The sequence below is a fragment of the Schistocerca serialis genome, chromosome 2, assembly GCF_023864345.2.
Source record: "Schistocerca serialis cubense isolate TAMUIC-IGC-003099 chromosome 2, iqSchSeri2.2, whole genome shotgun sequence".
In the NCBI taxonomy this organism is placed as follows: domain Eukaryota; kingdom Metazoa; phylum Arthropoda; class Insecta; order Orthoptera; family Acrididae; genus Schistocerca; species Schistocerca serialis.
The window spans coordinates 865,965,703-865,992,914 of record NC_064639.1 but is presented as its reverse complement, the minus strand read 5'-3'; the positions used below and the strand labels follow the sequence as shown (position 1 = coordinate 865,992,914).

The window sequence follows — 27,212 nt, the reverse complement described above, 5'->3', positions numbered from 1 at the left end:
CAGTGTGAGGTGCAAGATAATTCAGATCAAGTGTGCAGTGCGAGGGGTAATGTACAGTGCATCAGGATGTAGTGCCTGCAAAGCAGCAGGAATGTACAGAGAACGCTTTCCCAACAGGTGTCATTCTCATTAGAAGAAGTTTATCTGTGTGGATATCAGCGTATGAGAGACGGGATCGCCCACACAACAGAGAGCCGGTAAGGGTTTCCACCAAAAACATGTCAGAACACTGTACTTTGAGCAGAAGGTGTTGGATCGTGTGGACGAACACTATGCAATAAGCAATCGTCTACTTGCCCATGAGACACACGCACACTTATACAGTGTGGAGAGCACTGGTGGAACACATATTACACCCATATCTTAGAAACGTGTGCAAGCACTGGGAGCAATGGATTTTTAGCCTTGCGTTCACTTCTATCAATGAATAGTCTACCACAGTGCTGTAGCGCCAAACATCATACAGTTTGTATTGTTCACGGATGAGGCCTCATTCACCTGTGATGGTGTTTTCAACAGCCATGTCTGGAGTGAAGACAATCCCCACGCCACCAGCAACGATTCTCTGTCAACATATGAGCAGCCATTGTTCATGATCACCTAATTGTACCTTATTTCCGGCCTCCTCATTTGACTGGCCCACGATACCTGGTGTTCCTGCGAGATGTGCTGTCATAGTTCTTGGAGACTGTACCATTTATTCTCCGCGAAAGGAAGTGATTTCCAGACGACGCTGCACCAGTCCACTTTGATGTTAAAGGCCGTGAGGACCTGAACAACAAGTGCCCTCATCATCGGACTGGAAGGGGAAGCCCTCTTCCATGGCCAGCGCGATCGTCAGATCTCACACCTCTGGACGTTTTCCTCTGTTGTGTGAAACCCCAGTAGAAATGGATGAAGACCTGCTTTCTGGGGTCCAAGCTGCCTGTCTCCAGGCACAACAGACCGCTGACATCTTTGAGAGCATGTGGCAAAACTTCATGCACCATTTCCGTGCATGCATTGAGACTGGCAGTCATCACGGTGAATCTGCATTGTTGTTATGTGGTGTATGCCGTGTATGTCCCTAACACAATTAATGTAAATTTTCGACCATTGGTGCAGAGTTCAAAGTGAAAATCTCATTCTGGAAACACCCCCAGGATGTGGCTAAGCCATGTCTCCGCAATATCCTTTCTTTCATGAGTACTAGTTCTGCAAGGTTCGCAGGAGAGCTTCTGTAAAGTTTGGAAGGTAGGAGACCAGGTACTGGCAGAAGTAAAGCTGTGAGGACGGGGCGTGAGTCGTGCTTGGGTAGCTCAGTTGGTAGAGCACATGTATCCCTTGGACCTTCTTGTTGACGATGAAACACAGAAATTGCATCGGAATTAAGTACAAAATGCACAATGCCGACTTAAGTACAAAAGTACTGACTCTTCTTACTGACTATGTTTTGAACCATTCCTGTGACACTAGTTATAGATACCGATGCTTCACTCCCGGTTTACTCTATCCCTTGGACCTTCATATTGAGGATGAAACACAAAAATTGCATCGGAATTAAATACAAAAGGCACAATGCCGACTTACGTACAGGAAGACTGACTCTTCCTACTGTCTATGATTTGAACCATTCCTGTGACACTAGTTATTGATTCCGATGCTTCACTCCAGGTTTACTGTATCCCCTGGACCATCGTATTTACGATGAAACACAGAAATTGCATCGGAATTTAATACAAAGGGCACAATGGCGACTTAAGTACAAGAAGACTGACTCTTCTTACTGACTATGTTTTGAACCATTCCTGTGACACTAGTTATATATTCCGGTGCTTCACTTCAGGTTTACTGGATCCCTTGGACCTACATATTGACGATGAAACACAGAAATTGCGAAAGGCAAAGGTCCCGAGTTCGAGTCTCGGTCCGGCACACAATTTTAATCTGCCAGGAAGTTTCATTGGTGCCTTATCTCAATACAATCGGTTGTGGACCCGAAAGGTTTGAGACACCCTGTATAAACAAAGTACACTCTTGTTACGAAACAGTCGCGTGTGGAGGTACAAGCTTCATTTAGTACACTGTTGATCTGTAACAGTTCCTCTGTGGAGGTACATAAACAGTTTACACTGATAGCGCATGGTTCCATGTTTAACAGTTACCACTGGAAGTTTTTATGTCGTCGTGCTGTACCACTTGGTTTGATAGAAGGAAGGGAACAATTACGCCTTTGTTTGAAGCAAACAAAAGGCAGGAAGACCCATCCCGTGGTCCGTGCGAAGAACGTTACGACGGTATACTGGTAAGTGCAGCCGCCTTGGGAATCCACCGCCTTAGCGCAGAACAAACACCTACCTCTCCTCACTCGCTGTCCTTGACTCATTAAAAGCCCCCCTCGCTTTCCCCTCTATGTGACCGCCGTGAGAGTGCGGCCCCAGGTAGGCACCAGACGGCAGAGCACCTGGATAAACACGCATTAAACGCCACACCTCACATCAGGAGCAGATAATCGTCTCTTCAAGCAATCACGCTCTTAGCCTGAGGCGTTGTCCGACTTAATCATCGTATGTAGGGACCGGCCGCCAGTCTTAAACTTAAATTTTGTACCTGAGTGGTTTATAGCCTTTTAGCTACCTCGAATATTTCCAGGAATAAGATGGTGTTAACATTCCATCACCCTGACATACCATCCCTAGCAAAATTCTCCCGTATAGAGCTCAATACACTTTGGTCACAAAGTTTAAAAGGATGACACTCCTGTACAGTAACCTCACAGGGACAGCAACAGCTACACACTTTTTTTGATTGAAGGTCGATCTCTGCAATATATAACTATCAAAACGATCCTAGAATTTTCATCTTTCCTCTATTCTTATATTGTAGCTTAATCATAGTTTACAGTATGTCCTCACAACGCTTATTCGACCCATGATTTGAACAGGGGTTGGTAATTGACACTAAAAGTAAGTAAATGTAACGTAGTGAGTGTACATAAATAGGCCTAGAAATCCAGTATTGTACGATTACACTAATGACGACAAATGACTATAAACAGTAACAACCGTGAGACACGTGGAAGTAACCATATGCAGCAACATGAAGCGGAGTGATCACACAAAACAAAATACAGGGGAAAGCAGAAGCCAGGCTTAGATTCATTGGAGGAATCTTAGGGAAAGAAGTGGGCTTGGAAACAGGTATTCGCCCGATGTTTGAGTACTGCCCGTCAGTCTCGGACCTTTACCAGCTCACACTAATTGAAGAGGTAGGAAATATACAATGCAGAGCATCAAAATCGCACTCACAATTAATAAAATATTCCGGACTACTATGCCGTGGTCTAAGCGATTTCACTTCAAAACCCGACGTTTCGTACCCATTTGCGGAGGACATTTTCAAGGGGGATCGTAGCTTTGTTGAATCTCCGATTCATACCCTGGCTCGGTCAGTAGTTTCAAAAAACCTTTCATCCCTTTCTTCGTCATCCTAGGGATGGAATTTCGAATAATCTGTTAACAAAGGATGCCTACAGTAGAAGATCAACACACTCTCCGAATTTCAAGTTTCTATCCTTAATTGTATGGGCTGGGTGAGGCTGAGTCACAGAGTCAGTCACGCCCTATTTCACCACCTTAGGGGTTGAATTTGTAGAAACACTGACCACACGTAGTTTGTTATTTTCAACCGAGGAGTCAAATTCATTTCTATCCTTAGTAGTTCGTGCTGGGCAATTAAGAGTCAGTCAGAAAGGACATTTATAATAATAATAATAATTATTACTATTATTATTATTATTATTTCCTTCACTTTCTCAGACGTTAAGCCCGGTTAAAAATGGAGTGACGCGGACCTTGATCAAGCGTCACTTCCTTTTAACTGTACGGTATGTATTATATTGCATTTAGGAACTTTCGGGCTATTGAACATGTATCAATAATTACGGATTTCTGTAGTTGTATATATATGTTTGGATGTAGCTGTATTGCATTGATGTACTGGTGGATATTGTATGGTATGACTCCTGTAGTTGATAGTATAATTGGTATGATGTCAACTTTATCCTGATGCCACATGTCTTTGACTTCCTCAGCCAGTAGGATGTATTTTTCAATTTTTTCTCCTGTTTTCTTTTGTATATTTGTTGTATTGGGTATGGATATTTCGATTAGTTGTGTTAATTTCTTCTTTTTATTGGTGAGTATGATGTCAGGTTTGTTATGTGGCGTTGTTTTATCTGTTATAATGGTTCTGCTCCAGTATAATTTGTATTCATCATTCTCCAGTACATTTTGTGGTGTATACTTGTATGTAGGAACGTGTTGTTTTAAAAGTTTATGTTATAAGGCAAGCTGTTGATGTATTATTTTTGCGACATTGTCATGTCTTCTGGGGTATTCTGTATTTGCTAGTATTGTACATCCGCTTGCGATGTGATCTACTGTTTCTATTTGTTGTTTACAAAGTCTGCATTTATCCGTTGTGGTATTGCGATCTTTAATAATATGCTTGCTGTAATACCTGGTGTTTATTGTTTGATCCTGTATTGCAATCATGAATCCTTCTGTCTCACTGTATATATTGCCTTTTCTTAGCCATGTGTTGGATGCGTCTTGATCGATGTGTGGCTGTGTTAGATGATACGGGTGCTTGCCATGAAGTGTTTTCTTTTTCCAATTTACTTTCTTCGTATCTGTTGATGTTATGTGATCTAAAGGGTTGTAGAAGTGGTTATGAAATTGCAGTGGTGTAGCCGATGTATTTATATGAGTGATTGCCTTGTGTATTTTGCTAGTTTCTGCTCGTTCTAGAAAGAATTTTCTTAAATTGTCTACCTGTCCATAATGTAGGTTTTTTATGTCGATAAATCCCCTTCCTCCTTCCTTTCTGCTTAATGTGAATCTTTCTGTTGCTGAATGTATGTGATGTATTCTATATTTGTGGCATTGTGATCGTGTAAGTGTATTGAGTGCTTCTAGGTCTGTGTTACTCCATTTCACTACTCCAAATGAGTAGGTCAATATTGGTATGGCATAAATATTTATAGCTTTTGTCTTGTTTCTTGCTGTCAATTCTGTTTTCAGTATTTTTGTTAGTCTTTGTCTATATTTTTCTTTTAGTTCTTCTTTAATATTTGTATTATCTATTCCTATTTTTTGTCTGTATCCTAGATATTTATAGGCATCCGTTTTTTCCATCGCTTCTATGCAGTCGCTGTGGTTATCCAATATGTAATCTTCTTGTTTAGTGTGTTTTCCCTTGACTATGCTATTTTTCTTACATTTGTCTGTTCCAAAAGCCATACTTATATCATTGCTGAATACTTCTGTTATCTTTAGTAATTGGTTGAGTTGTTGATTTGTTGCTGCCAGTAGTTTTAGATCATCCATGTATAGCAAATGTGTGATTTTGTGTGGGTATGTTCCAGTAATATTGTATCCATAATTTGTATTATTTAGCATGTTGGATAGTGGGTTCAGAGCAAGGCAGAACCAGAAAGGACTTAATGAGTCTCCTTGGTATATTCCACGCTTAATCTGTATTGGCTGTGATGTGATATTATTTGAATTTGTTTGGATATTAAGTGTGGTTTTCCAATTTTTCATTACTATGTTTAGGAACTGTATCAATTTAGGATCTACTTTGTATATTTCCAATATTTGTAATAACCATGAGTGGGGTACACTATCAAAAGCTTTTTGGTAATTAATGTATACGTAGTGTAGCGACCTTTGTTTAGTTTTAGCTTGATATGTCACCTCTGCATCTATTATCAGTTGCTCTTTACATCCTCGTGCTCCTTTGCAACAGCCTTTTTGTTCTTCATTTATAATTTTGTTCTGTGTTGTATGTGTCATTAATTTCTGTTTAATGACTGAAGTTAATATTTTGTATATTGTTGATAGGCATGTTATGGGGCGATATTTAGCTGGGTTCGCTGTGTCTGCTTGATCTTTAGGTTTCAGATATGTTATTCCGTGTGTAAGTGTATCAGGGAATGTGTATGGGTCTGCAATGTAACTGTTAAATAATTTAGTTAGATGTGAATGTGTTGAGGTGAACTTCTTTAACCAGAAATTTGCAATTTTATCATTTCCAGGGGCTTTCCAATTGTGAGTAGAATTAATTGCTTGGGTGACTTCATGTTGCAAAATTATCACTTCAGGCATTTGTGGTATCATCTTGTATGTGTCTGTTTCTGCTTGTATCCACCGTGCATGCGTGTTATGTTGTACCGGGTTTGACCATATGTTGCTCCAGAAGTGTTCCATGTCTGTTATGTTTGGTGGATTGTTTATTTTAATGTGTGTGTTACCTATTGTCTGCTAAAATTTCTTTTGGTTTGTGTTGAATGTTTGGTTTTGTTTCCTTCTATTTTCACTTTTTTTGTATCTTCTGAGTCGTTTGGCTAATGCTTGTAATTTTATTATTAATATTATTATTATTGTTATTATTATGCACGCATGGGCCCATCAGGACCACACGAGGTACAATCCATCAATGTCACTTTTGATGGTTGGCCTTCCTTTGTGTCCAAATTTGTTACATCCTTTCAGAATGAAGCCTATTTCTTTCATCAGACCACGGTGTTCCAGTCCGTTTTCTAATTTTCCTCTCTCCAACTTTCCAAGCAAATATCTTTTGTCTGAATGTTTTTCTATCTGTAACGTCTCCCTGAGTTATACTGGCTACTTTAGGATCTTCCTTAAATGCAGCAATCCATTTAATGAGCTCTGTTTTGGCCTTACTTCTGTTTCCATAGAATTCTACTATTTGTTTTGTCAACCTAGTGGGTGCCATTCTTTTAATACGCCCATAAATTTAAGTCTTCGTTTTCTCATGCCACCATGTATGTCTGTGCATTCTTTTATTTCCTTATCACTTCTCAGAATACAAGTTACTGCATCAGTAATTTTGGGTCCTAATATTTTCCTAATAATCTTTCTTTCTTTTGAATTTCTTCAGTATCCCTCTTTCCATTTAAAATTAAAGTTTCTGCTCCATAAAGACATCCAGATTAGATTGCACTGCTGTAATGCCTAAGTTTACTGAATTTAGAAAGTGATTTTTATTGAGTTAATCTGAATGCGGTTGCCATTTTTTGACAGCGGTATTCGTTTGCAGCTTTTCCCCAGACAGTTTTTGTGTATGATTTCCCCCAAGTATTTAAACTCAGAAACCCTTTTTATTTTTCCATACTTTGTGTTCAAAAACTTTAGTGCTTGTTTGTTGTATGTCATATATTCCGTTTTTTCGAATGATATTTTTGTAGTCCTACATTTTCGGCAACTTCTTTAAGAATTTAAATTTGTTTTTGACCTGTGATAATATCCCTTGTTAAAATTGCCAGATCATCTGCAAGGGAGAGGCAATCTACTCTAATATTACTTCTGCCTAACTTGATTGATTGATCTATATTTCGGCTCGACTTTTGCTCTCACCATTCTGTAATCACCTATTACGAAACACAGCAATGGAGAGAGTCAATCTCCCTGTCTAACACCAGTCTTTATATCAGACGGTTCAGACGTTTTATTATCTCGCCCTTGCTCCTTTAAAATTTGGAAAAGAGATTCACGATCAGCTGAGTCGTAGGCCTTTTTAAAATCCACAAATGTTTACATACAATATTGTTATCAGAAATCCTTTGGTGCCTAAGGTTTAGTTTTAAATTAAGAATTTGTTCCGGACAGGATCTGTTTGGTCTAAAGTCTGCTTGGTATTCACCAACTTTAGGTTCTAACTGTTCTTGGGCTTGAACAATTAAACAATGCGAGAGAATTTTGTATGTGCCGGGAGAAGAGAGATTCCTCAGTAATTATTAACATCGCTTCTATCCCGTTTTTCCAGTCCTCAGGTATTGTCTCAGTTTGCCAGATATTCCTATTAGTTGAGCGATCTCTTTTATAGTGTTAGGGCCAGCTGATTTCAGTAGTTCTGCAACTATGCCGTCTTCTCCGGATGCTATATTGTTTTAAGTCTCTTAATTTGTTTAGTTATTTCGATTTCGTCAGGTTCTTCAGAGTTAGGGTTGATGTTATTAGTTTGCTGTGGTTGGAATTCACTGGTTCTGGACAGTGGACAGCTTTTCATACATAGAGATTCTTATTGTTCTTCAGTGGCAAGTGCTGATGAAAGTTCTGTACTGAAAAGAACTGTGTTCCAGTTGTATTGATTAACTTGAGCTGGAAAGTACTTCAGAAAGTAAACACTGAGTTGAGTTAAATGATCCATAAACACAGACTTCAGTTCATGACCCAACTGGAAGTCACTGTCTTCTAAAACGGTGTGAAGATCAGAGAAAATGTAATATATAGCTTTATCATTCAAATTTTTCAACAATCGCAGTTTCATTAATTTTAATTCTAATAATCAACAGCCTGAGTTGCACCGTTTACCCAGAATCGACCTAGGTTTCAGTCGGGATAACCCAAACTTCTTTAGATTAACAGTAACCACCGTTTGTCCATAGTGGACATCGTCAAGCTAAAACTACAAATCCATAAATTATCGTCAGACTATAAAACTTATCTGGAACTACCTCGGCCCCACTTCGCGACCGCGACCGCGATGCGGCAGCCACGAGTGCTGTACTGGTACAGGTGTCACATAGGATTTAAGGTCACAGCTACTGAGTCAGTCAGGAATATTAGGACACGAAATCTGTGACTCCTACACTGCACAGCACCATTGCAGGATCACTTTTCCTATGTCCCATAACCCCCACCCGTTACGACGCATACGTCTGAAACTTCACTGGAAGGGGCGTACATTGGCAACATATTTCACCACAATTCTGCCGAACGGCAAGATGGACATGCCATTCGGTGGAAAGGTCGTAACAGCCCCTCTTTTGGGTGGCCAAGGAAATAATTTCAGGCACACTGCCACTCAGAATACACACAAAAAGGCCTCAGGGGGTGGCATGAAGGGCATCAATTACACATTCTAAGTCGAAAACGACAGTTCGCAGTGCTATTAGCATCAGGACGTCGTTCTTTATAACATCTGACACTGTATTTTTGACATACCCCGGACGATTCAAACCTTCCCTACGGGCATCATTGGCCTGCTACCCCATTGAGCATGATCGCAGCCCTTTAGAGTGTAGCACGATCGCAATTTTTTCTCTGGTATATTGGGTGGAAGCACTATGGACTATTCAAAACTATTCGACGAAAACTGAACGTGTTCCTAAGCAGAAAATGGTGTTAATGATCTTTCAGCTCTCGTGTCAAGCTCTCTTTTGTGGGATGATGCCGTTTGGTACAGGGGAGGAGGGAGGAGGACATCGACATTAATGACACATGCGTATGTAAGACGGCAAAGGGTCCCTCTCCTCACCCCCCACCCCCAACTCACCAGTTTACAGCCTCGGTGCCGTACGCACGCCTTTGTTGGGCGCTTTAAAAATGTCGCTGTACAGAAATCGATCGTTAGGCGCCGGTCTGATGAGGCAACCATTTCGAGGTTGCTCAGCTGATTGGTGCTATGTGGCTTCATCTAATCTAATCTAATCTAATCTGGAAGCATACTTTCAGCAGCTACAACTATGAAACAAATGACACAAAGTGGTCGTTCTTCATTTCAAACAGTAGCGTATGTAAAACTTCCTGGCTGATGAAAACTGTGTGCCCGACCGAGACTCGAACTCGGGACCTTTGCTAGTTCTGCAAGGTTCGCAGGAGAGCTTCTGTAAAGTTTGGAAGGTAGGAGACGAGGTACTGGCGGAAGTAAAGCTGTGAGGACGGGGCGTGAGTCGTGCTTCGGTAGCTCAGTTGGTAGGGCACTTGCCCGTGAAAGGCAAAGGTCCCGAGTTCGAGTCTCGGTCGGGCACACAGTTTTAATCTGCCAGGAAGTTTCATATCAGCGCACACTCCGCTGCAGAGTGAAAATCTCATTCTAGTAGCGTATGTAAATCCGAAAATGAAGTAACTATCGCCATACTTACTGCAGTTTCGTATATTACTGTCCTTAGAACTGCATGATACATTTAAAATATTATGTTTCGACTTACATTCAAAAATTTTTCCATGGCAGTAGAGAAACACAAATAACAGAAGACATACAATAATTAAAATTAATTCCATTCGACAAAACAACGACGGCTGTCCGAAAAGTAAGGTCCAATCGGTCACAAAATGGAAACCTCTGTGTAAATATTTTTTTCTTTTATTTGCAACAGTTAGCTAGACATTCCAGCTATTTCTCTACATCGTCACCGCACCGAGTTACACATTTTTCGTAGCATTGTACCAACTTTCCAATACCCTCGTTATAGAAGGCAGCCACCTGTACTTTCCGACGATTCGGTACGCAGGTTTGCAGCTCCTTGCCTGCTCCAAATGTTGTCTTCATAGTTAGCGGTTCATGTGAGCAATGATGAACGTCTGGGGCAGCCGCGTCCGGGCCGTATCGTGGGTGATCAAAGACTTCCCATCGAAAACGTTGCTGCAGTACTTTCGTTCTCGTGCAGTATGCTGCCGAGAATTGTCATGAAGAAGGACATGCATGGTAGTTATGTGGGCTGCATGAAATCGGGCGAAATCTCCCGGCAAGCGACCATACTAGGCAGGAGACATTTTTCTAGGCATCTTTACGTGCTCGCTATGCGCTCAGAACTGAAAAGAGCGACGTAACGCGATCGCCTGGCACGCTAGACATATTTCCCAACACATCTGCACAAAGCTTCATCGGGTTTTCACTGCGGTTTCTTTTCCGCGCCCGATCGGACCTTACTTTTCCAATAACCCTCGTAATTTTCAAACTTATTGTTACTGAATGAAAACATGTCGCGTAGTACGATTAGACTCCCAACTACCGCGCTGCCATAGTAACAAAACTTACTTCCCAGCCCGCTAGATATCACTACCGGGGCACACATTGTTCCGTTACTTAGAAAGGAAATAAATCGAATAACTATTTTTATGGAACCACTGCAATGCCTCTACATCCACATCTACATTTATACTCCGCAAGCCACCCAACGGTGTGTGGCGGAGGGCACTTTACGTGCCACTGTCATTACCTCCCTTTCCTGTTCCAGTCGCGTATGGTTCGCGGGAAGAACGACTGTCTGAAAGCCTCCGTGCGCGCTCTAATCTCTCTAATTTTACATTCGTGATCTCCTCGGGAGGTATAAGCGGGGGGAAGCAATATATTCGATACCTCATCCAGAAACGCACCCTCTCGAAACCTGGACAGCAAGCTACACCGCGATGCAGAGCGCCTCTCTTGCAGAGTCTGCCACTTGAGTTTGTTAAACATCTCCGTAACGCTATCACGGTTACCAAATAACCCTGTGACGAAACGCGCCGCTCTTCTTTGGATCTTCTCCATCTCCTCCGTCAACCCGACCTGGTACGGATCCCACACTGATGAGCAACACTCAAGTATAGGACGTGAGACAATGGGAGCCGCAATGCACAGTTTTAAAGCGCTGCTGTAGACCACATTCTTCTTTAAATAAAGCGTTGTGGCATACGTTTTAAGCAATAGCTATCGAGTGTGCTGTCTAAAACTAAAGTGGCAGACACAAAGGAATTAATGACCTTAGCTGTCTGTGGGCATTGATTAAATCATTGGGGAAACTTTAAAATTCGTGCCGGACTGGGATGCTAAACAGGGTCATCTACACTGAAGTGATCATTGACCATCCTCGCCTTCATTTTATATATATAGTGTCTGTTCTTTGGGTCATGTGGGAATGCACGCCGCGCTCGAACTCGTACGGGTCTCGGCGAAGTGCGGCGAGTAATGAGGATAATGAGCAAGGGGGCACTATATCAGTAGCGGGTGGATTAGCTGAGAATTTGGGCCTGACGTGAGGCGTGCTGGGGCAGTCCACACAGGTGCGATAACCAGTGTGCCCAGATTGCGCAACGCCCAGCGCATCTGCCTAGTAAGCCACATAGGCTCGTAACGGGTGGAGGACGGTGTCTGAGGAGACGCGTGTCACCCCCGCCACTGCGTACGTTGCCGTCAGTGCTGGTCTGATAAGTGCATCACCTGCCGCTGCCTCGTCCAGTTCTACACTGCATCGTCCGTCGTCTTCATGACGTTCTCGTATGCCATTCGCTTCCCATCATAAATATCCAGTCTTCGTTGTATCGTCCGACTTTCTGACTTTCTTGTGCACTCTATCATACAATCTTTCGCTCAATGCGGTGCTCTGTCCTCTGTCGGAACTACTCTCGAACCTTCCACAAATTTTACACTCTCCGAGGCAAAAGAAAAAGACACGCCAGGAAGCAATTAGCCGAATGGGACGGAAATCGGTAGATGTGACGCACATATACAGACAAACAATTGATTACAATTACATAAAAATGGGACGATTTATTCAAGAGAAAGAACGTCACACGTTGAGCAAGTCAATAAAGCATTGGTCCATCTCTGGCCCTTATACAAGCAGTTCGGCTTGGCATTGATTGACAGAGTTGTTGGGTGTCCTCATGCGTGATATCGTGCCAAATTATGTCCAACTGGAGCGTTAAATAGTTAAAATCCCAAGAAGATGGGAGGGTCCTGTCCAGAAAGCTCCAAATGTTCTCAATTAGGGAGAGACGCGGCGGCCTTGCTGGCCAAGACAGGGTTCGGCAAGCACGAAGGCAAGGAGCAGCAACTCTCGCCGTGTGCGGGTGAGTATTATCTTGTTGAAATGTAAGCCCAGGATGGCCAGTCAAGACGGGCAACAAAACGGGACGCAGAATATCGTCGAAGTACCACTGTGTCGTACAGGCGACGCAATGACAACCAAAGGGGTCCTTCAATGAAAACAAATGGCATCCCACACCATCAGTGAGACCCAGATCGCTTTATTTGTTCTTGAACCCCCGAAAATATTAGATACAGGCTCCCAGGTAGATGCCATTTTCCTTGACTTACGGAAGGCGTTCGACATAGTTCCGCACTGTCGCCTGATAAACAAAGTAAGAGCCTACAGAATATCAGACCAGCTGTGTGGCTGGATTGAAGAGTTTTCAGCAAACACAATACAGCATGTTGTTCTCAATGGAGAGACGTCTACAGACGTTAAAGTAACCTCTGGCGTACCACAGGGGAGTGTTATGGGACCATTGCTTTTCACAATATATATAAATGACCTAGTAGATAGTGTCGGAGGTTCCACGCGGCTTTTCGCGGATGATGCTGTAGCATACAGAGAAGTTGGAGCATCAGAAAATTGCAGCGGAATGCAGGAAGATCTGCAGCGGATAGGCACTTGGTGCAGGGAGTGGAAACTGACCCTTAACATAGACAAATGTAATGTATTGCGAATACATAGAAAGAAGGATCCTTTATTGTATGATTATATGATAGCGGAACAAACACTGGTAGCAGTTACTTTTGTAAAATATCTGGGAGTATGCGTGCGGAACGATTTGAAGTGGAATGATCATATAAAATTAATTGTTGGTAAGGCGGGTGCCCGGTTGAGATTCATTAGGAGAGTCCTCAGAAAATGAAGTCCATCAACAATGGAGGTGGCTTACAAAACACTCGTTCGACCTATAGTTGAGTATTGCTCATCAGTGTGGAATCCGTACCAGGTCGGGATCACAGAGGAGATAGAGAAGATCCAAAGAAGAGCGGCGCGTTTCGTCACAGGGTTATTTGGCAAGCGTGATAGCGTTACGGAGATGTTTAGCAAACTCAAGTGGCAGACTCTGCAAGAGAGGCGCTCTGTATCGCGGTGTAGCTTGCTGTCCAGGTTTCGAGACGGTGCGTTTCTGGATGAGGTATCGAATATATTGCTTCCCCCTACTTATACTCCCGAGGAGATCACGAATGTAAAATTAGAGGGATTCGAACGCGCACGGAGGCTTTCCGGCAGTCGTTCTTCCCGCGAACCATACGCGCCTGGAACAGGAAAGGGAGATAATGACAGTGCCACGTAAATTGTCCTCCGGCACACACCGTTAGGTGGCTTGCGGAGTGTAAATGTAGATGTAGATGTAGATGTAGATGTAGATGTAGATGTAGATGTAGACATCAGTCCTGGTTGTTGGGCCTCATGGCGGGCGACAGTCAGCTCGGTATCCCACCGCTGTATAGGGCGTCTACAGACACGCCTTGCTTGGTCATCGGGACTCAGCTGGAAGCGGGACTCATCACTGAAGGGAATTCTACTCCAGTCAATAAGATATCAAGCCAGACCTGACTGTTGTCCTCCATGTGTGGGTTGCCATTTCTTCTCATAGCATGACCCCATTGGTTGTCATCAACAGCACCCGTATAGCACAGCGCTACCTCGACGATATTCTACGCCCCATTTTGTTGCAGCTCATGGCAAGCCATCCTGGGCTTACTTTTCAGCAAGATAATGCCCGCCTGCACACGGCGAGAGTGTCTACTGTTTGTCTTCGTCCTTACCAAACTTTACCTTGGCCAACAAGGTCACCGCATCTCTTCTCAGCTGGGAACGTTAGGAGCATTGTGGGCAGGGTTCTCCAACCAGCTCAGCATTTTGACTACGAATCAATGCCAAGCCAAATAACTACTTGCGTAAGGACCAGAGGTGGTGGAACGCGTTATTGAGTTGCTCACTGTGTGACGCTCTTTCTATTGAATGAATCATCCATTTTTTCTGAAATTGTAGTCATTTGCTTGTCCGTACAGACAGATCACATCTACTAATTTCCGTGCCATTTGAATAATTCTTTCGTGGTGGCACACACTCACTGTGCGACCAACTTCTCTTCTTCTGCAGTACTAACATGCCTCCCGTGATAGAAAACAGGTAATGTTTCTCGATTCTAAGAGCTGTAGGAAAACCAGTCGCACTGCATGTATCTACAGAGTGCAACTAATGTTTTTGTAGTCTCAGGTTTTTAACTAGCTACATTATTAAATGGGAGAAGCTCTTCGAAAGAACTTTACGATATATTGTGACTTCTTTATTACAATCCGACCTCCAAGTCCGTGCTAATCTGAAATTACATTTTCGACACTCACGCACATACAAACACTCTTATTTAGCCAGCTTCTGGCATCTGTTGTCAGAAAAATTACAAACGGATCTTCCATGTTTTCGAATCCTCGCTCAACACGCCACAAATCGGTCATTTAGAATGCTCGGCTCTCAGTTACGAATTGCATAATAAGCTTCACGGATTTTAGATACTCATTAAGTCACAGAATGCACATATAACCCATTCCCACACTTTTGCCATTTTACTCGCCCGCGATCACTTTAGGCCATTCCACAGTCAAGTTTGAGTCATAATTACGCAAAGTTACAGCCACTTTTCTGACACGCGTCTGAACATTATGATGGCTGATCTGCGAACCACTTCTAGCCTCTACAAAGCAATTCTTCTTGCGCGCAAAATACGCGCAGATGTACTCTCTTCTGATTGATAGAGAGAAGTGATATCCAATCAGCTATCTGAAGTAAAGTGTGCTGTCCCGCATCTTCTACTATCAAACAGTCACAATACAATATATTTTCCAAGCAATTTATTAAATAAACAATATTAGAAAACCCACAAATAACAAAATAATTCGCTCTTTACCTAATCGAATCATCGTAGTATGTTTCTTGTTTATCCAGTACCATAAACTGCCGAATAAAAGATTACCAATTTCCCCTGAGCATATGCCTCACCCACTGTGTACAGATACGATTCCCAAGCTACCATTTACGCTACTGCCCATTAAAATTGCTACACCAAGAAGAAATGCAGATGATAAACGGGAATTCATTGGACAAATATATTATACTAGAACTGACATGTGATTACATTTTCACGCATAGATCCTGAGAAATCAGTACCCAGAAAAACCACCTCTGGCCGTAATAACGGCCTTGATACGCCTGGACATTGACTCAAACAGAGCTTGGATGGCGTGTATAGGTACAGCTGCCCATGCAGCTTCAACACGGTACCTCAGTTCATCAAGACTAGTGACAGGCGTATTGTAACGAGCCAGTTGCTCGGCCACCATTGACCAGGCGTTTCCAATTGGTGAGAGATCTGGAGAATGTGCTGGCAAGGGCAGCAGTCGAAATTTTCTGTATCCAGAAAGGCCCGTACAGGATCTGCAACATGCGGTCGTGCATTATCCTGCTGAAATGTAGGGTATCGCAGGGATCGAATGAAGGGTAGAGCCACGTGTCGTAACACATCTGAAATGCAACGTCCACTGTTCAAAGTGCCGTCAATGCGAACAAGAGGTGACCGAGACGTGTAACCAATGGCACCCCATACCATCACGCCGAGTGATACGCCAGTATGGCGATGACAAATACACGCATCCAATGTGCGTTCACTGCGATGTCGCCAAACACGGATGCGACCATCATGAAAATGACGCTCGAGAAAATGACGCTTTGTCATTCGTGCACCCAGGTTCGTCGTGGAGTACACCATCGCAGGCGCTCCTGTCTGTGATGCAGCGTCAAGGGTAACCGCAGCCATGGTCTCCGAGCTGATAGTCCATGCTGTTGTAAACGTCGTCGAACTGTTCGTGCAGATGGTTGTTGTCTTGAAAACGTCCCCGTCTGTTGACTCAAGGATCGAGACGTGGCTGCACCATTCGTTACAGCCATGCGCATAAGATGCCAGTCATCTCGACTGATAGTGATACGACGCTGTTGGGATCCAGCACAGCATTCCGTATTACCCTCCTGAACCCACCGATTCCATATTCTACTAACAGTCATTGGATCTCGACCAACGCGAGCAGCAATGTCGCAATACGATAAACCGCAATCGCGATAGGCTACAATCCGACCTTTATCAAAGTCGGAAACGTGATGGTACGCATTTCTCCTCCTTACACGAGGCATCACAACAACGTTTCTTCAGGCAATGCCGGTCAACTGCTGTTTGTGTATGAGAAATCGGTTGGAAACTTTCCTAATGTCAGCACGTTGTAGGTATCGCCACCGGCTCCAACCTTGTGTGAATGCTCTGAAAAGCTAATCATTTGCATATCACAGCATCTTCTTCCTGTCGGTTAAATTTCTAGTCTGTAGCACGTCATCAGCGATTTTAATGGTCAGTAGTGTATTCAGTTAATAGACGAAAGAATATTCATTTATCATCTTACCTCAGATCCTCAAATTCATTCACAATAATAATAAACCTTTTAAATCTCAAACAAGAAATAAAAGACATAATATCTGCCGGACATTAATTTCAAAAATAAATTGTTTTGACCGATTATGATTTAACTGCGTGTGCGACAGCGACATCTGTCGGCTGTGGCTGTAACAGTTAGAGCGATGGCTCATATCGGCCTGAGGTACTTACTGTCGTTAATTTGCTACAGGCGCCGTGTACAGGTGCTACGCCTCGAGTGAGTGGACAAGAGTTTGGGAAAACCAAAAGCATAACACATTACCATGCCTAATGCGGTGGGAAAAACCTTTGACATTCAGACCAGCTACCAGTTGTCTCGGAATGGATAAATACGGGTCCTGTATGGTCTTCAAGGTAATCTTATACCATTTTTTCAGAGGAATGGTAGCAACGATAATGGAGATGGATAGCGATCACTCACCCTTCTCTCGAAAGCAAACAGTAGCCTGTGGAGATGCGACGATTCATTATAATCTTCACAAAATCAGTACTGGACGAGACATATTCTGTAGGGGCTCCGCGAGCACGCAGAATTGCTGCAACACGACGTGGCATTGACTCGACTAATGTCTGAAGTAGTACTCGAGGGTACTGACACCATGAATCCTGCAGGGCTTTCCATAAATCGGAAGGAGTACGACGGGGTGCAGGTCTCTTCCGAACAGTACGTTGCAAGGCATCCCATGGTCATGTCTGGAGAGTCTGGTAGCCAGCGGAAGTGTTTAAACTCAGAAGAGTGTTTCTGGAGCCACTCTGTAGCAATTCTGGACGTGTGGGGTATCGCATTGACCTGCTGGAATTGCTCAAGTCCGTTGGAATGCACAATGGACATGAATGGATGGAGGTGACCAGACAGGATGCTTAAGTACGTGCCACCTGTCAGAGTCGTATCTATACGTATCAGGGGTCCCATACCACTCCAACCGCACACGCCCCACACCATTACGGGGTCTCCACCATCTATCTTGTACAGTCCCCTGCTGACATGCAGGGTCTATGCTTTAAAAATGGTTCAAATGGCTCTAAGCACTATGGGACTTAACTTCTGAGGTCATCAGTCCCCTAGACTTAGAACTACTTAAGCCTAACTAACCTAAGGACACCACACACATCCATGCCCCAGGCAGGATTCGAACCTGCAACCGTAGCAGCTGCGCGGTTCCGGACTGAAGCGCCTAGAACAGCTCGGCCACAACGGCCGGCCAGTGTCCATGGATTCATGAGATTGTCTCCATACCCGTACACGTCCATCCGCTCGATATAATTTGAAACGAGACTCATCCCACCAGGCAACATGTTTCCATTCGTCAACAGTCTTTTGTCGTGCTGTGCCGTGCCGTACTCTGCCTGTTACATTTCTCTGTATCTGAATACTTGTGCCGATACCAGTTCCTTTGGCGCTTCAGTATATAATTAAGGCGATGACGGCCAATGATCCCTTGAGTGCAGATGCACACCTTGGTCGAACTCTTACAGGAATCAACGAGATGCTGCGAGTAATGAGGCTGATGAACAGGGGCACTACATTAGTAGTGTGTGGTATAAGTTGAGAATTTTGGTCTGACAGGGGGCGTGCTAGAGTATGCCATGTAGTTGTAGTGGCTGTTGTGTCTGGATGACGCAGTGGTCAGTGCATCTGCCTAACAAGCAAGAGACTCTGCTTCGGCACAAATTTTCAACTTGTCCCATTGATATAAATCATTGCCCACTGGCAACTAATGTCATTAATTCCTTTTTGTTTTGGTTCTGGAGGATGTCTTGAACAGTTGATTTAGAGTTGTTGCTCCATTGCGATTTGTAAACAACAACGATGATACATTACAGCCACGCTTCGACTGCCCATAACTGAGTGGTCGAATGTACGTCTGTTGGTTGCAGCTGTTAGTTCAGACTGCCAGTATAGTTAACTGCGGTGACGTCGGTTATATGCCAGGAGTGAAGTCAATCTCGGGACTTTTTGGACGGACACAGTGTATACATACGCCTGCAGATGCACACAGCTCCAACGGCCGCGTTGGTTAACCTGTAGGCTGAGGCAAGTTGGCCCTGGCGGTAGCGATGCCGGCAGCTTAAGAACTGTCCTTTGTGTGGCCGTTCCGATACAGTGGTGCGCACTTCAGCGACACGAACTGTCCGGCTCAGCTTGAGGCCAAGACCCACGCCACAGGGCCACATGCCTGTGCTCAGGTCTTTACTACAGCCCCGTAATCCTTGCTGACCTTCTATCGCTCTGTGAACGTCATGGCGACGAGCTGTCCCAAACGCACGAAACGTGCCGCGTGATGGCAGCCTCTGAGACATGTGCACCGAGTCAAAGCAAGCTGACCAGTTGGCGAAACGACAGTGCGGCATGGTGATGGGCAGTGGGCGTGGCTTCTCATTAACACTTTTCTAGCCTGACTGGCGCTGTCACACATCACTCCTATGAGATACATAAACGAAGTGAAGCGTTGACGCTGCGTGTTTTTGACGACACGCTACTATCGTGAGTGAATCCATTTACCACAAGAATGTCAGTAACGTTTCCATTGTTTAACCCCTACGTCATTAGAGAAACTTCTACTACCTACATTGTTTGACGGACTATTTTGACTAGCTCATAATGCGGAACTGCGTGGAGGCTTGTGTATGTTCCATGACGGATGTTTTTGCATGTACCAATGAGTCGCTTCAGCTGGGTACAGCATATATGTAGAAAACCGTTGAGTCTCTTCCTTGTCGAATCGAGACTGTGATGTAACAGACAGAAATTTAACACTGAAGTATACCCTATACATATTATTACTAATAATTACGGTACAAAACTATTAATTTATATACTATTGACAGCATGTAATGTTTTATTCGATACATTGTATCTTTTATTACGTTATCTTAAATTTACGTTTAAGTTATTCATATCAAAGTTATTATTCATCTAAAACTATCTAGAACAAATAAATGTACCTTCAAAGTTAGTAATGCTATTTTACTTACAAAAATCTAGAGTTCGAAGTTTTATGTGTAAGTGCTCCCATTTTTTAAATGACATTTTTAATCCAGAATAATAATGGTTTTCTCAGGTAGCGCAGCTCTGAAAAATTAAGGAGTAGAAAATTCTCGAAAAAATACTTAACGAGGTCGAGTCCGATAATTCAGATTGTAAACAGTTCAGTACATAACGATCTTCAAGATGGTTCATAAAATAACTAGCTGCACCAAATAATGTGACTATAGCGTTGAAACGTCTTTAAGTGATACTAATTAAAATAATTAAGCATCTTAGAAGCAATCTGCATATTTGTACTGTAACTGTTAAACACATTTGTTTTACAAAAAATTTAGTATACAAAAACTTTGAAATTGAGAAAACGGTTACTTAAAAAGATATTTATACAACTACTTGACCTTGATGTCGCATGCTAATTTTTTTGTATTCATCCTTTTTCACTGTAATTAAGACATAATGTGTATTCCGTTAATGCTTAAAACTGTCGTAGTATTGTTTAAGGGACTACAGCTGTGTCCACAGACATCAGTAGATCAGTTAGTCACTAGGCCAGTGAGTTCTAGACAGCTTGAGTTTTCAGAGTTTCTAGATTTTGTATTAATGGACGGAAAGGGTAGGTGCGATGTACACGTACAAATAAACAAGAGAAGAGCTTCACAAAATGAGCAAGTCAGTAACGCATTGGTCCACTTCTGGCCATTATGCAAGCAGTTATTCAGTTTGGCATTGCTTGACAGAACTGTTGGATGTCGTCCTGTGAGATATTGTGACAAATTCTGTCCAATCGGCGCATTAGATCGCCAAAACCCCTAGCACGTTGGAGGGCCCTGCCCATAATACTCAAACGTTCTCAACTCGGTGGAGATGCGGCATCCTTGCTGGGCAAGGTAGAGCCATGGGGCTCGTTCCGAAGCGGGTCTCATCTTTGAAGACGATGCTACTCTAGTCAGTGTGATTCCAGGCCGCAGACGTGTCTGGAGAAACCCTGGATAGTGGTGGGATACCAACCTAACTGTCGCCCGCCGTAAGGCCCGAAAACTAGAAGAGATGGTCCGGAGAGGGGGTTGTACCTTTCGTACCAAGACCCCTATTGTTGTCGTGTATGGCACCTATACAGCACAGGTCCGTAGCTCGTGATCTAGTGACTAGAGTTGCTGCCTCTGGACCACAGGGTCCCAGGTTCGATTCCCGGCCGGGTTGGGGATTTTCTATGCCCATGGACTGGGTGTTTGTGTTGTCCTCATCATTTCATCACCATCATTCGTGACAGTGGTTAGACTGGACTGTGTAAAAATTGGGACTTTGTATGGGCGCTGATGACCGCACAGTTGAGCGCCCCCCAAACCAATCATCATCATCATACAGCACAGCGGTGCGTTGACTGTATTCTGCACCCCGTTTCGTTGTTCTTCATTACAGACCGTCGTGGGCGTACATTTCAACAAGTTAATACCTGCCCTCCGAGTGCGACAGTTTCTACTGCTTGCCTTTGTGCTTGCCACCAAGATCGCCACATGTCTCCCCAATTGAGAATGTTTGGGCTGTTATAGACAGGGTCCTCCAACGAGCTCGGGACTCTGACGATCTAACGCGTCAGTTGGATAGAATTTGGCGCAGTATCCCTCAGGGGGACATTCACCAATTCTCTCAGTCAACGTCAGGCTGAATAAGTGGTTGCATAAGGACCAAAGATGGACCAAGTTATTGACTTGCTCAGCTTGTGAAGGTCTTTTTCTTGAGCAGATCTTCCAGCTTTTACTGAAAGTGTGATCTTTTTTTGTCTGTACATGTACATCTCACCTACCAATTTTCGTCCCATAAGTATAATTCCTCCGTGGTGCGCCTTTTTTTTCGCTTAGTGTTGTAGTGATACATCCCATTCCTTGAATGAGAGGTATCACGTACTTAAATACATATGTCAGAAAAAAAGATGTTCGTGACAGTAGTTGGTGAGCACCCCACTGTTGGGAGGTGTTTTAAATCGTAATTGCTGATACCAGAGCCAATGACCCAGTGACTGTACGGAAGTGGGCAGCAGTCAGACGGTCCCACCTGCTGAGGTGGAGACAGGAGTTCCATGGAGCGTCCGGTGCAGAAGAAAGAGCTCCATGAAAAATAAGAACGCGAAATGTCGAAGATAATGAATGTCTTGTAATTGTTAATTATCACGATCAGATCTGTTATGGACGCAGTAGCTTTATCAGCAGTCTGTAAGTAGGCGGAGTCTGAGCCGAGTTGGAGGAAGAACTCACACGAATTCAGGGCACAAACTAGCCGGACCCTGATTAATAATAGTTAATGGCGACCGAATATTCAATAAGCAACATTCATTGTATATAAAGGAGTGTTCAGATGGCAACTTAGTTAAGTGTTTGGTGCATAAGGTGAACTATAACAAACCTTCATGCAGCCCAAGCCAACCTGTCATGTTCGCCACGTGTAGTGTTCAGGTTGGCTTGGGCTGCAAGAAGGTTTGTTATACTTCACCTTATGCACCAAACACTTAACTAAGCTGCCATCTGAACACTCTTTTATATACAATGAATGTTGCGTACTGAATATTCGGTCGCCATTATTATTAATAAGGGTCCAGCTAGTCTGTGACCTGAATCCATGTGCCTTATTCCTCCAACTTGGCTCAGACTTACAGGCCGCAGATAAAGCTGCTGGAAATTAACTTCTCTTTCTCATTCAGTCTATCAGATAAATAAGAAGCGAGACTGAATTCACCTTCTTATGTTATCTTCAAAATTACAACGCAATGCATGAAAATGAGGACAGTTAGCAAGTTGAATACTGACTCTCTACAGTACCTACATAAAAGTTCTGATATTCGACTTGATAGTTAACAATTACAATACATTTATTATCTTTGACATTTCGCGTTCTTAGATTTCATGGAGATCTTTCTTCCTCGCCGCCCTCTCCATGAAACACCTATCTCCTCCTCAGTAGGTGACTTCTAGCCACTTCCGTACAGTCACTGGATCGTTAGTTCTAGTATCAGCAACTACGATTTGAAACACCTCCCAGCAGTGGGGTCCCCACGACTTATCGACTACTTTAACACGAACATCTTTTGTCTGACATATGCACTTAAGGACGTGATACCTCTCATTCAAGGAATAGGACGTATCACTACAGTGTCTTATTGTGTATTAAGGCAAAATGCAACGCAACTGCTGGCCGTTGCGACCGAGCGGTTCTAGGCGCTTCAGTCCGGAACCGCGCTACTGCTACAGTCGCAGGTTTCATTCATTCATTCATTCATTTATTTATTGGTCCATTTGATTCATTACATACTTAAACAATACATTGAATATAGGACAAGTCAACATTGCGAAAGGAGCAGAAACACACACACACACACACACACACAGAGCGAGAGAGAGAGAGAGAGCATGACAAAATTAATTACAGATAACAATCATAAATTACAAGTGACAAATATAGCAATTTGAATTTAACCATTATTACATAATCATTGTTTACAAGGCTATTTTTTGTAATTTAAAAATTCTTTTACAGAGTAAAAACATTTTTCCACTAGAAATGACTTAAGATTATGTTTAAAAAAATTTTTATGTTGCTGCGATTTTAAATCACTGGGTAGGCTGTTATATAGCTGAACTGTTATCTGTGATACACTTTTTTGGTACAGTGCTGTTCTACACTGTGACATGTGGATATTATTTGTGTTTCTTGTGTTGTGACTGTGTTTATGCTTATTTTGTTGCAGATGTCCAGTTTGGTTTAAAAGATACGCATTTGCGAACAGGATGCACTCATATATGTAAAGGCTCGGGCATGGATATGTGTGATGTCCTTATGTTAGGTAGGTTTAAGTAGTTCTAAGTCTAGGGGACTGATGACCTCAGATGTTAAGTCCCATAGTGCTTAGAGCCATTTGAACCATTTTGAGCAACGCAAATCGAAGAGATTCACCGCTCCATCGGAATAGAATGCGTTAAACTTATAGTTAATAATAAACATCTCCAACTAATTAGTTAAGCATTGATGTTTTCAGCGAAATGTTTCCTGGTCTAAAAGGCTTTATCTGGTAGCTTTCAAGTACTCGTAAAACAATTTTGAGTGTAATGAAAAATATAAAATCTGAATTGTGTACTGTTTGAAAGTATGACAACGTTGCAAGGCAGTAATTAAGGACAGAGGCGGCGCTACAAGCTATTAGCGTGATGTCTCCTAGGACGTGACAAACTTTTTGTCCATTTATCGATATTGTGAAAATGCTGAGCCGCATGTAGGCACAACAAAAAGACTGTCATTAAAAATAGCTTTCGGCCAGTAAGGCCTTCGTCAGAATTAGATGGCAAACACACACATACACACTCACGCAAACACAACTCACAATCCAGAATGAGATTTTCACTCTGCAGCGGAGTGTGCGCTGATATGAAACTTCCTGGCAGATTAAAACTGTGTGCCGGACCGAGACTCGCACTCGGGACCTTTGCCTTTCGCGGGCAAGTGCTCTACCAACTGAGCTACCCAAGCACGACTCACGTCCCGTCCTCACAGCTTTGCTTCTGCCAGTACCTCGTCTCCTACCTTCCAAACTTTACAGAAGCTCTTCTGCGAAACTTGCAGAGTGAAAATCTCATTCTGGAAACATCCCCCTGGGTGTGGCTAAGCCATGTCTCCGCAATATCCTTTCTTTCAGGAGTGCTAGTTCTGCAAGGTTCGCAGAAGAGCTTCTGTAAAGTTTGGAAGGTAGGAGACGAGGTACTGGAAGAAGTAAAGCTGTGGGGACGGAGCGTGCTTCGGTAGCTCAGTCGGTAGAGCACTTGCCCGCGAAAGGCAAAGGTCCCGAGTTCAGTCTCGGTCCGGCACACAGTTTTAATCTGCCAGGAAGTTTCACAACTCACAATATTGTTACATTCCATCCTGGATTTTCCAGTGTTTGATTTTTGTCCATTTAAGTTGTTCCTCGGCCTCTGTAAGCCAGGAGAGCTGGGAGAGAGAGAGAGTGCAGGCTGACCTGTTGTCGGGCAGCCACTGGAGCAGCATGAAGGCGAACGCCTTGGAGTAGGGCCCCCGCCGCCACACGCCGCTTTGCTCCAGCTGCAGCGCGTCCGTCACGTCCAGCCGCTCGTACGCCACGACGCCGGGCAGCGAGTTGTTGGCCTGCGCGTAGCGCAGCATCTCGGCGCTGATGTCGCACGCCACGATCTTGGTACCACGCGGCAGCCACGGCGCCAACACCTGCACACAGGCGGAACGTAACACAGCGCCTGGCGTCGCTATGTGGGAAACGACGTCTCAGTCAGCTGACATGTGAAGATCCGTACAGCCTTTCACTCAGAGTATTCCACTCATTTCTACTGTAAGCCCCATTTGTATATATGTATGTATTGATCTGGGGAGCTAGCAACGACGGAGAGGCTTCGTCCCCGCCATAGCCCTCTACGGTACACTACCCCACAACAGGCTACAGCAGTCCACTCACCGCACCGCCGCCCCACACCGGACCCAGTGGACTCCCGGGAACGTCTCATTCTAAACGAGTGTAACCCTGTTGTTTGCGTGGTAGAGTAGTTATGGTGTACGCGTACGTGGAGGCAGTGTTGGCGCAGCAATCGCCGACATAGTGTAACTGAGGCGGAATAAGGGGAACCAGCCCGCACTCGCCGAGGCAGATGGAAAACCATCCACAGGCTGCCAGCACACCGGACTTCGACACTAATCCGCCGGGCGGATTCGTGCCGGGGACCGGCAAGGCCTTCCCGCTCGGGAAGCAGCGCGTTAGACCGCACCGCTAGCCGGGCGGCCTAAGCCCATATAATTCAACACGAAACTTTTTAAAAAAAATCTGTCAACGTGATATAATTATGGTATGTTAATTGTGAATACATTCCAGTACATAAGAGGTCGAAATTCCTTTACACGAGGAAAGTATTAAACGTCCAAAGAAGGCAGAAATGACGGTATATAAACAATGGTGGGGCTATCCAACCTATCAAGAGGCTACTCCATACAGTGTATTTGAGTGTCTAATTTGAAGCAATTACCATAAGCAAACATGTCTTGTCCTTTTTGCACCTACGCACACGTGGTGAAACCAAGTGGCACACTGTTGGCAGTTTATCCAGACTAGCTGCCTACAACACTCGTTACTGCTTGTTTCATTTTTCCTCAGACCATGAAGCATTTGGCTTTTCCCTCTTTGTATATACTGATCATCTTAAAGCAAGCCAAGATACTGTGTTCTCTAGAATTTCACAGTGAAATGTCAATTAAACTAATAATTTGACTGATCGGAAATAACCACACGTTTACGGGAGGAAATACCCCGATGTGCAGACATTTCCAAAGGCGTGGCAAATCACACCGTAGCGGTCGCGCGGTTCCAGACTGTAGCGCCTAGAACCGTTCGGCCACCCCGGCCGGCAATAATTAAGGAAATTACTACAGTTCTGCTCAGTTACAACTGAAAGAGGTGGCCGGCAGCGGTGACCGTGCGGTTCTAGGAGCTTCAGTCCGGAACCACGCGGCCGCTACGGTCGCACATTCGAATCCTGCCTCGGGCATGGATGTGTGTGATGTCCCTAGGTTAGTTAGGTTTAAGTAGTTCTAAGTTCTAGGGCACTGATAACCTCAGATGTTAAGACCCATAGTGCTTAGAATCATTTGAATTATTTGAAAGAGGTGGTAGTTAGAATGCCGTAATAAGTCGTCTTCTCGAATGTAAACAAAGTTTACGCAGATGACAGCTTTCAAAATCAAACTTTCCGCTGGTAGCGTGCCTTGCACCAATAGCAAGCAAGCAGCTTTGCTACTATTGGTCTGCGCCCGGAATTTAATGGCGAACGCCGCAACTTAAGCGGGCTCGCACACACGACAACTGGACTCGCATTCGGGAGGACGACGTTTCAATCCCGCGTCCGGCCATCCTGATTTAGGTTTTCCGTGATTTCCCTAAATCGCTCCAGGCAAATGCCGGGATAGTTCCTTTGAAAAGGCACGGCCGACTTCCTTCCCCGTCCTTCCCTAATCCGATGAGACCGATGACCTCGCTGTCTTGTCTCCTTCCCCAAACAACCCAACCCCAACCCACATGACAACTAAACACGAAACTGGAGTTGGCGGTCGTGTACGTGTGAGGTGCGTTTGTTTGTGTGTGTATGAATGGTGAT

At 43.9% G+C, this 27,212-nt stretch overlaps 1 protein-coding gene across 1 annotated transcript in view; it reads right to left on the bottom strand.

Annotated features, from left to right (window-relative positions):
• The window catches only part of LOC126456473 (juvenile hormone acid O-methyltransferase-like), a 90,065-nt gene that overhangs the window by 38,924 nt on the left and 23,929 nt on the right, over window positions 1-27,212 (bottom strand). The window contains exon 3 of the mRNA XM_050092223.1: window positions 25,058-25,281. Coding sequence (XP_049948180.1) covers window positions 25,058-25,281 — 224 coding nt within the window. The remainder of the gene's footprint in view (window positions 1-25,057; window positions 25,282-27,212) is intronic.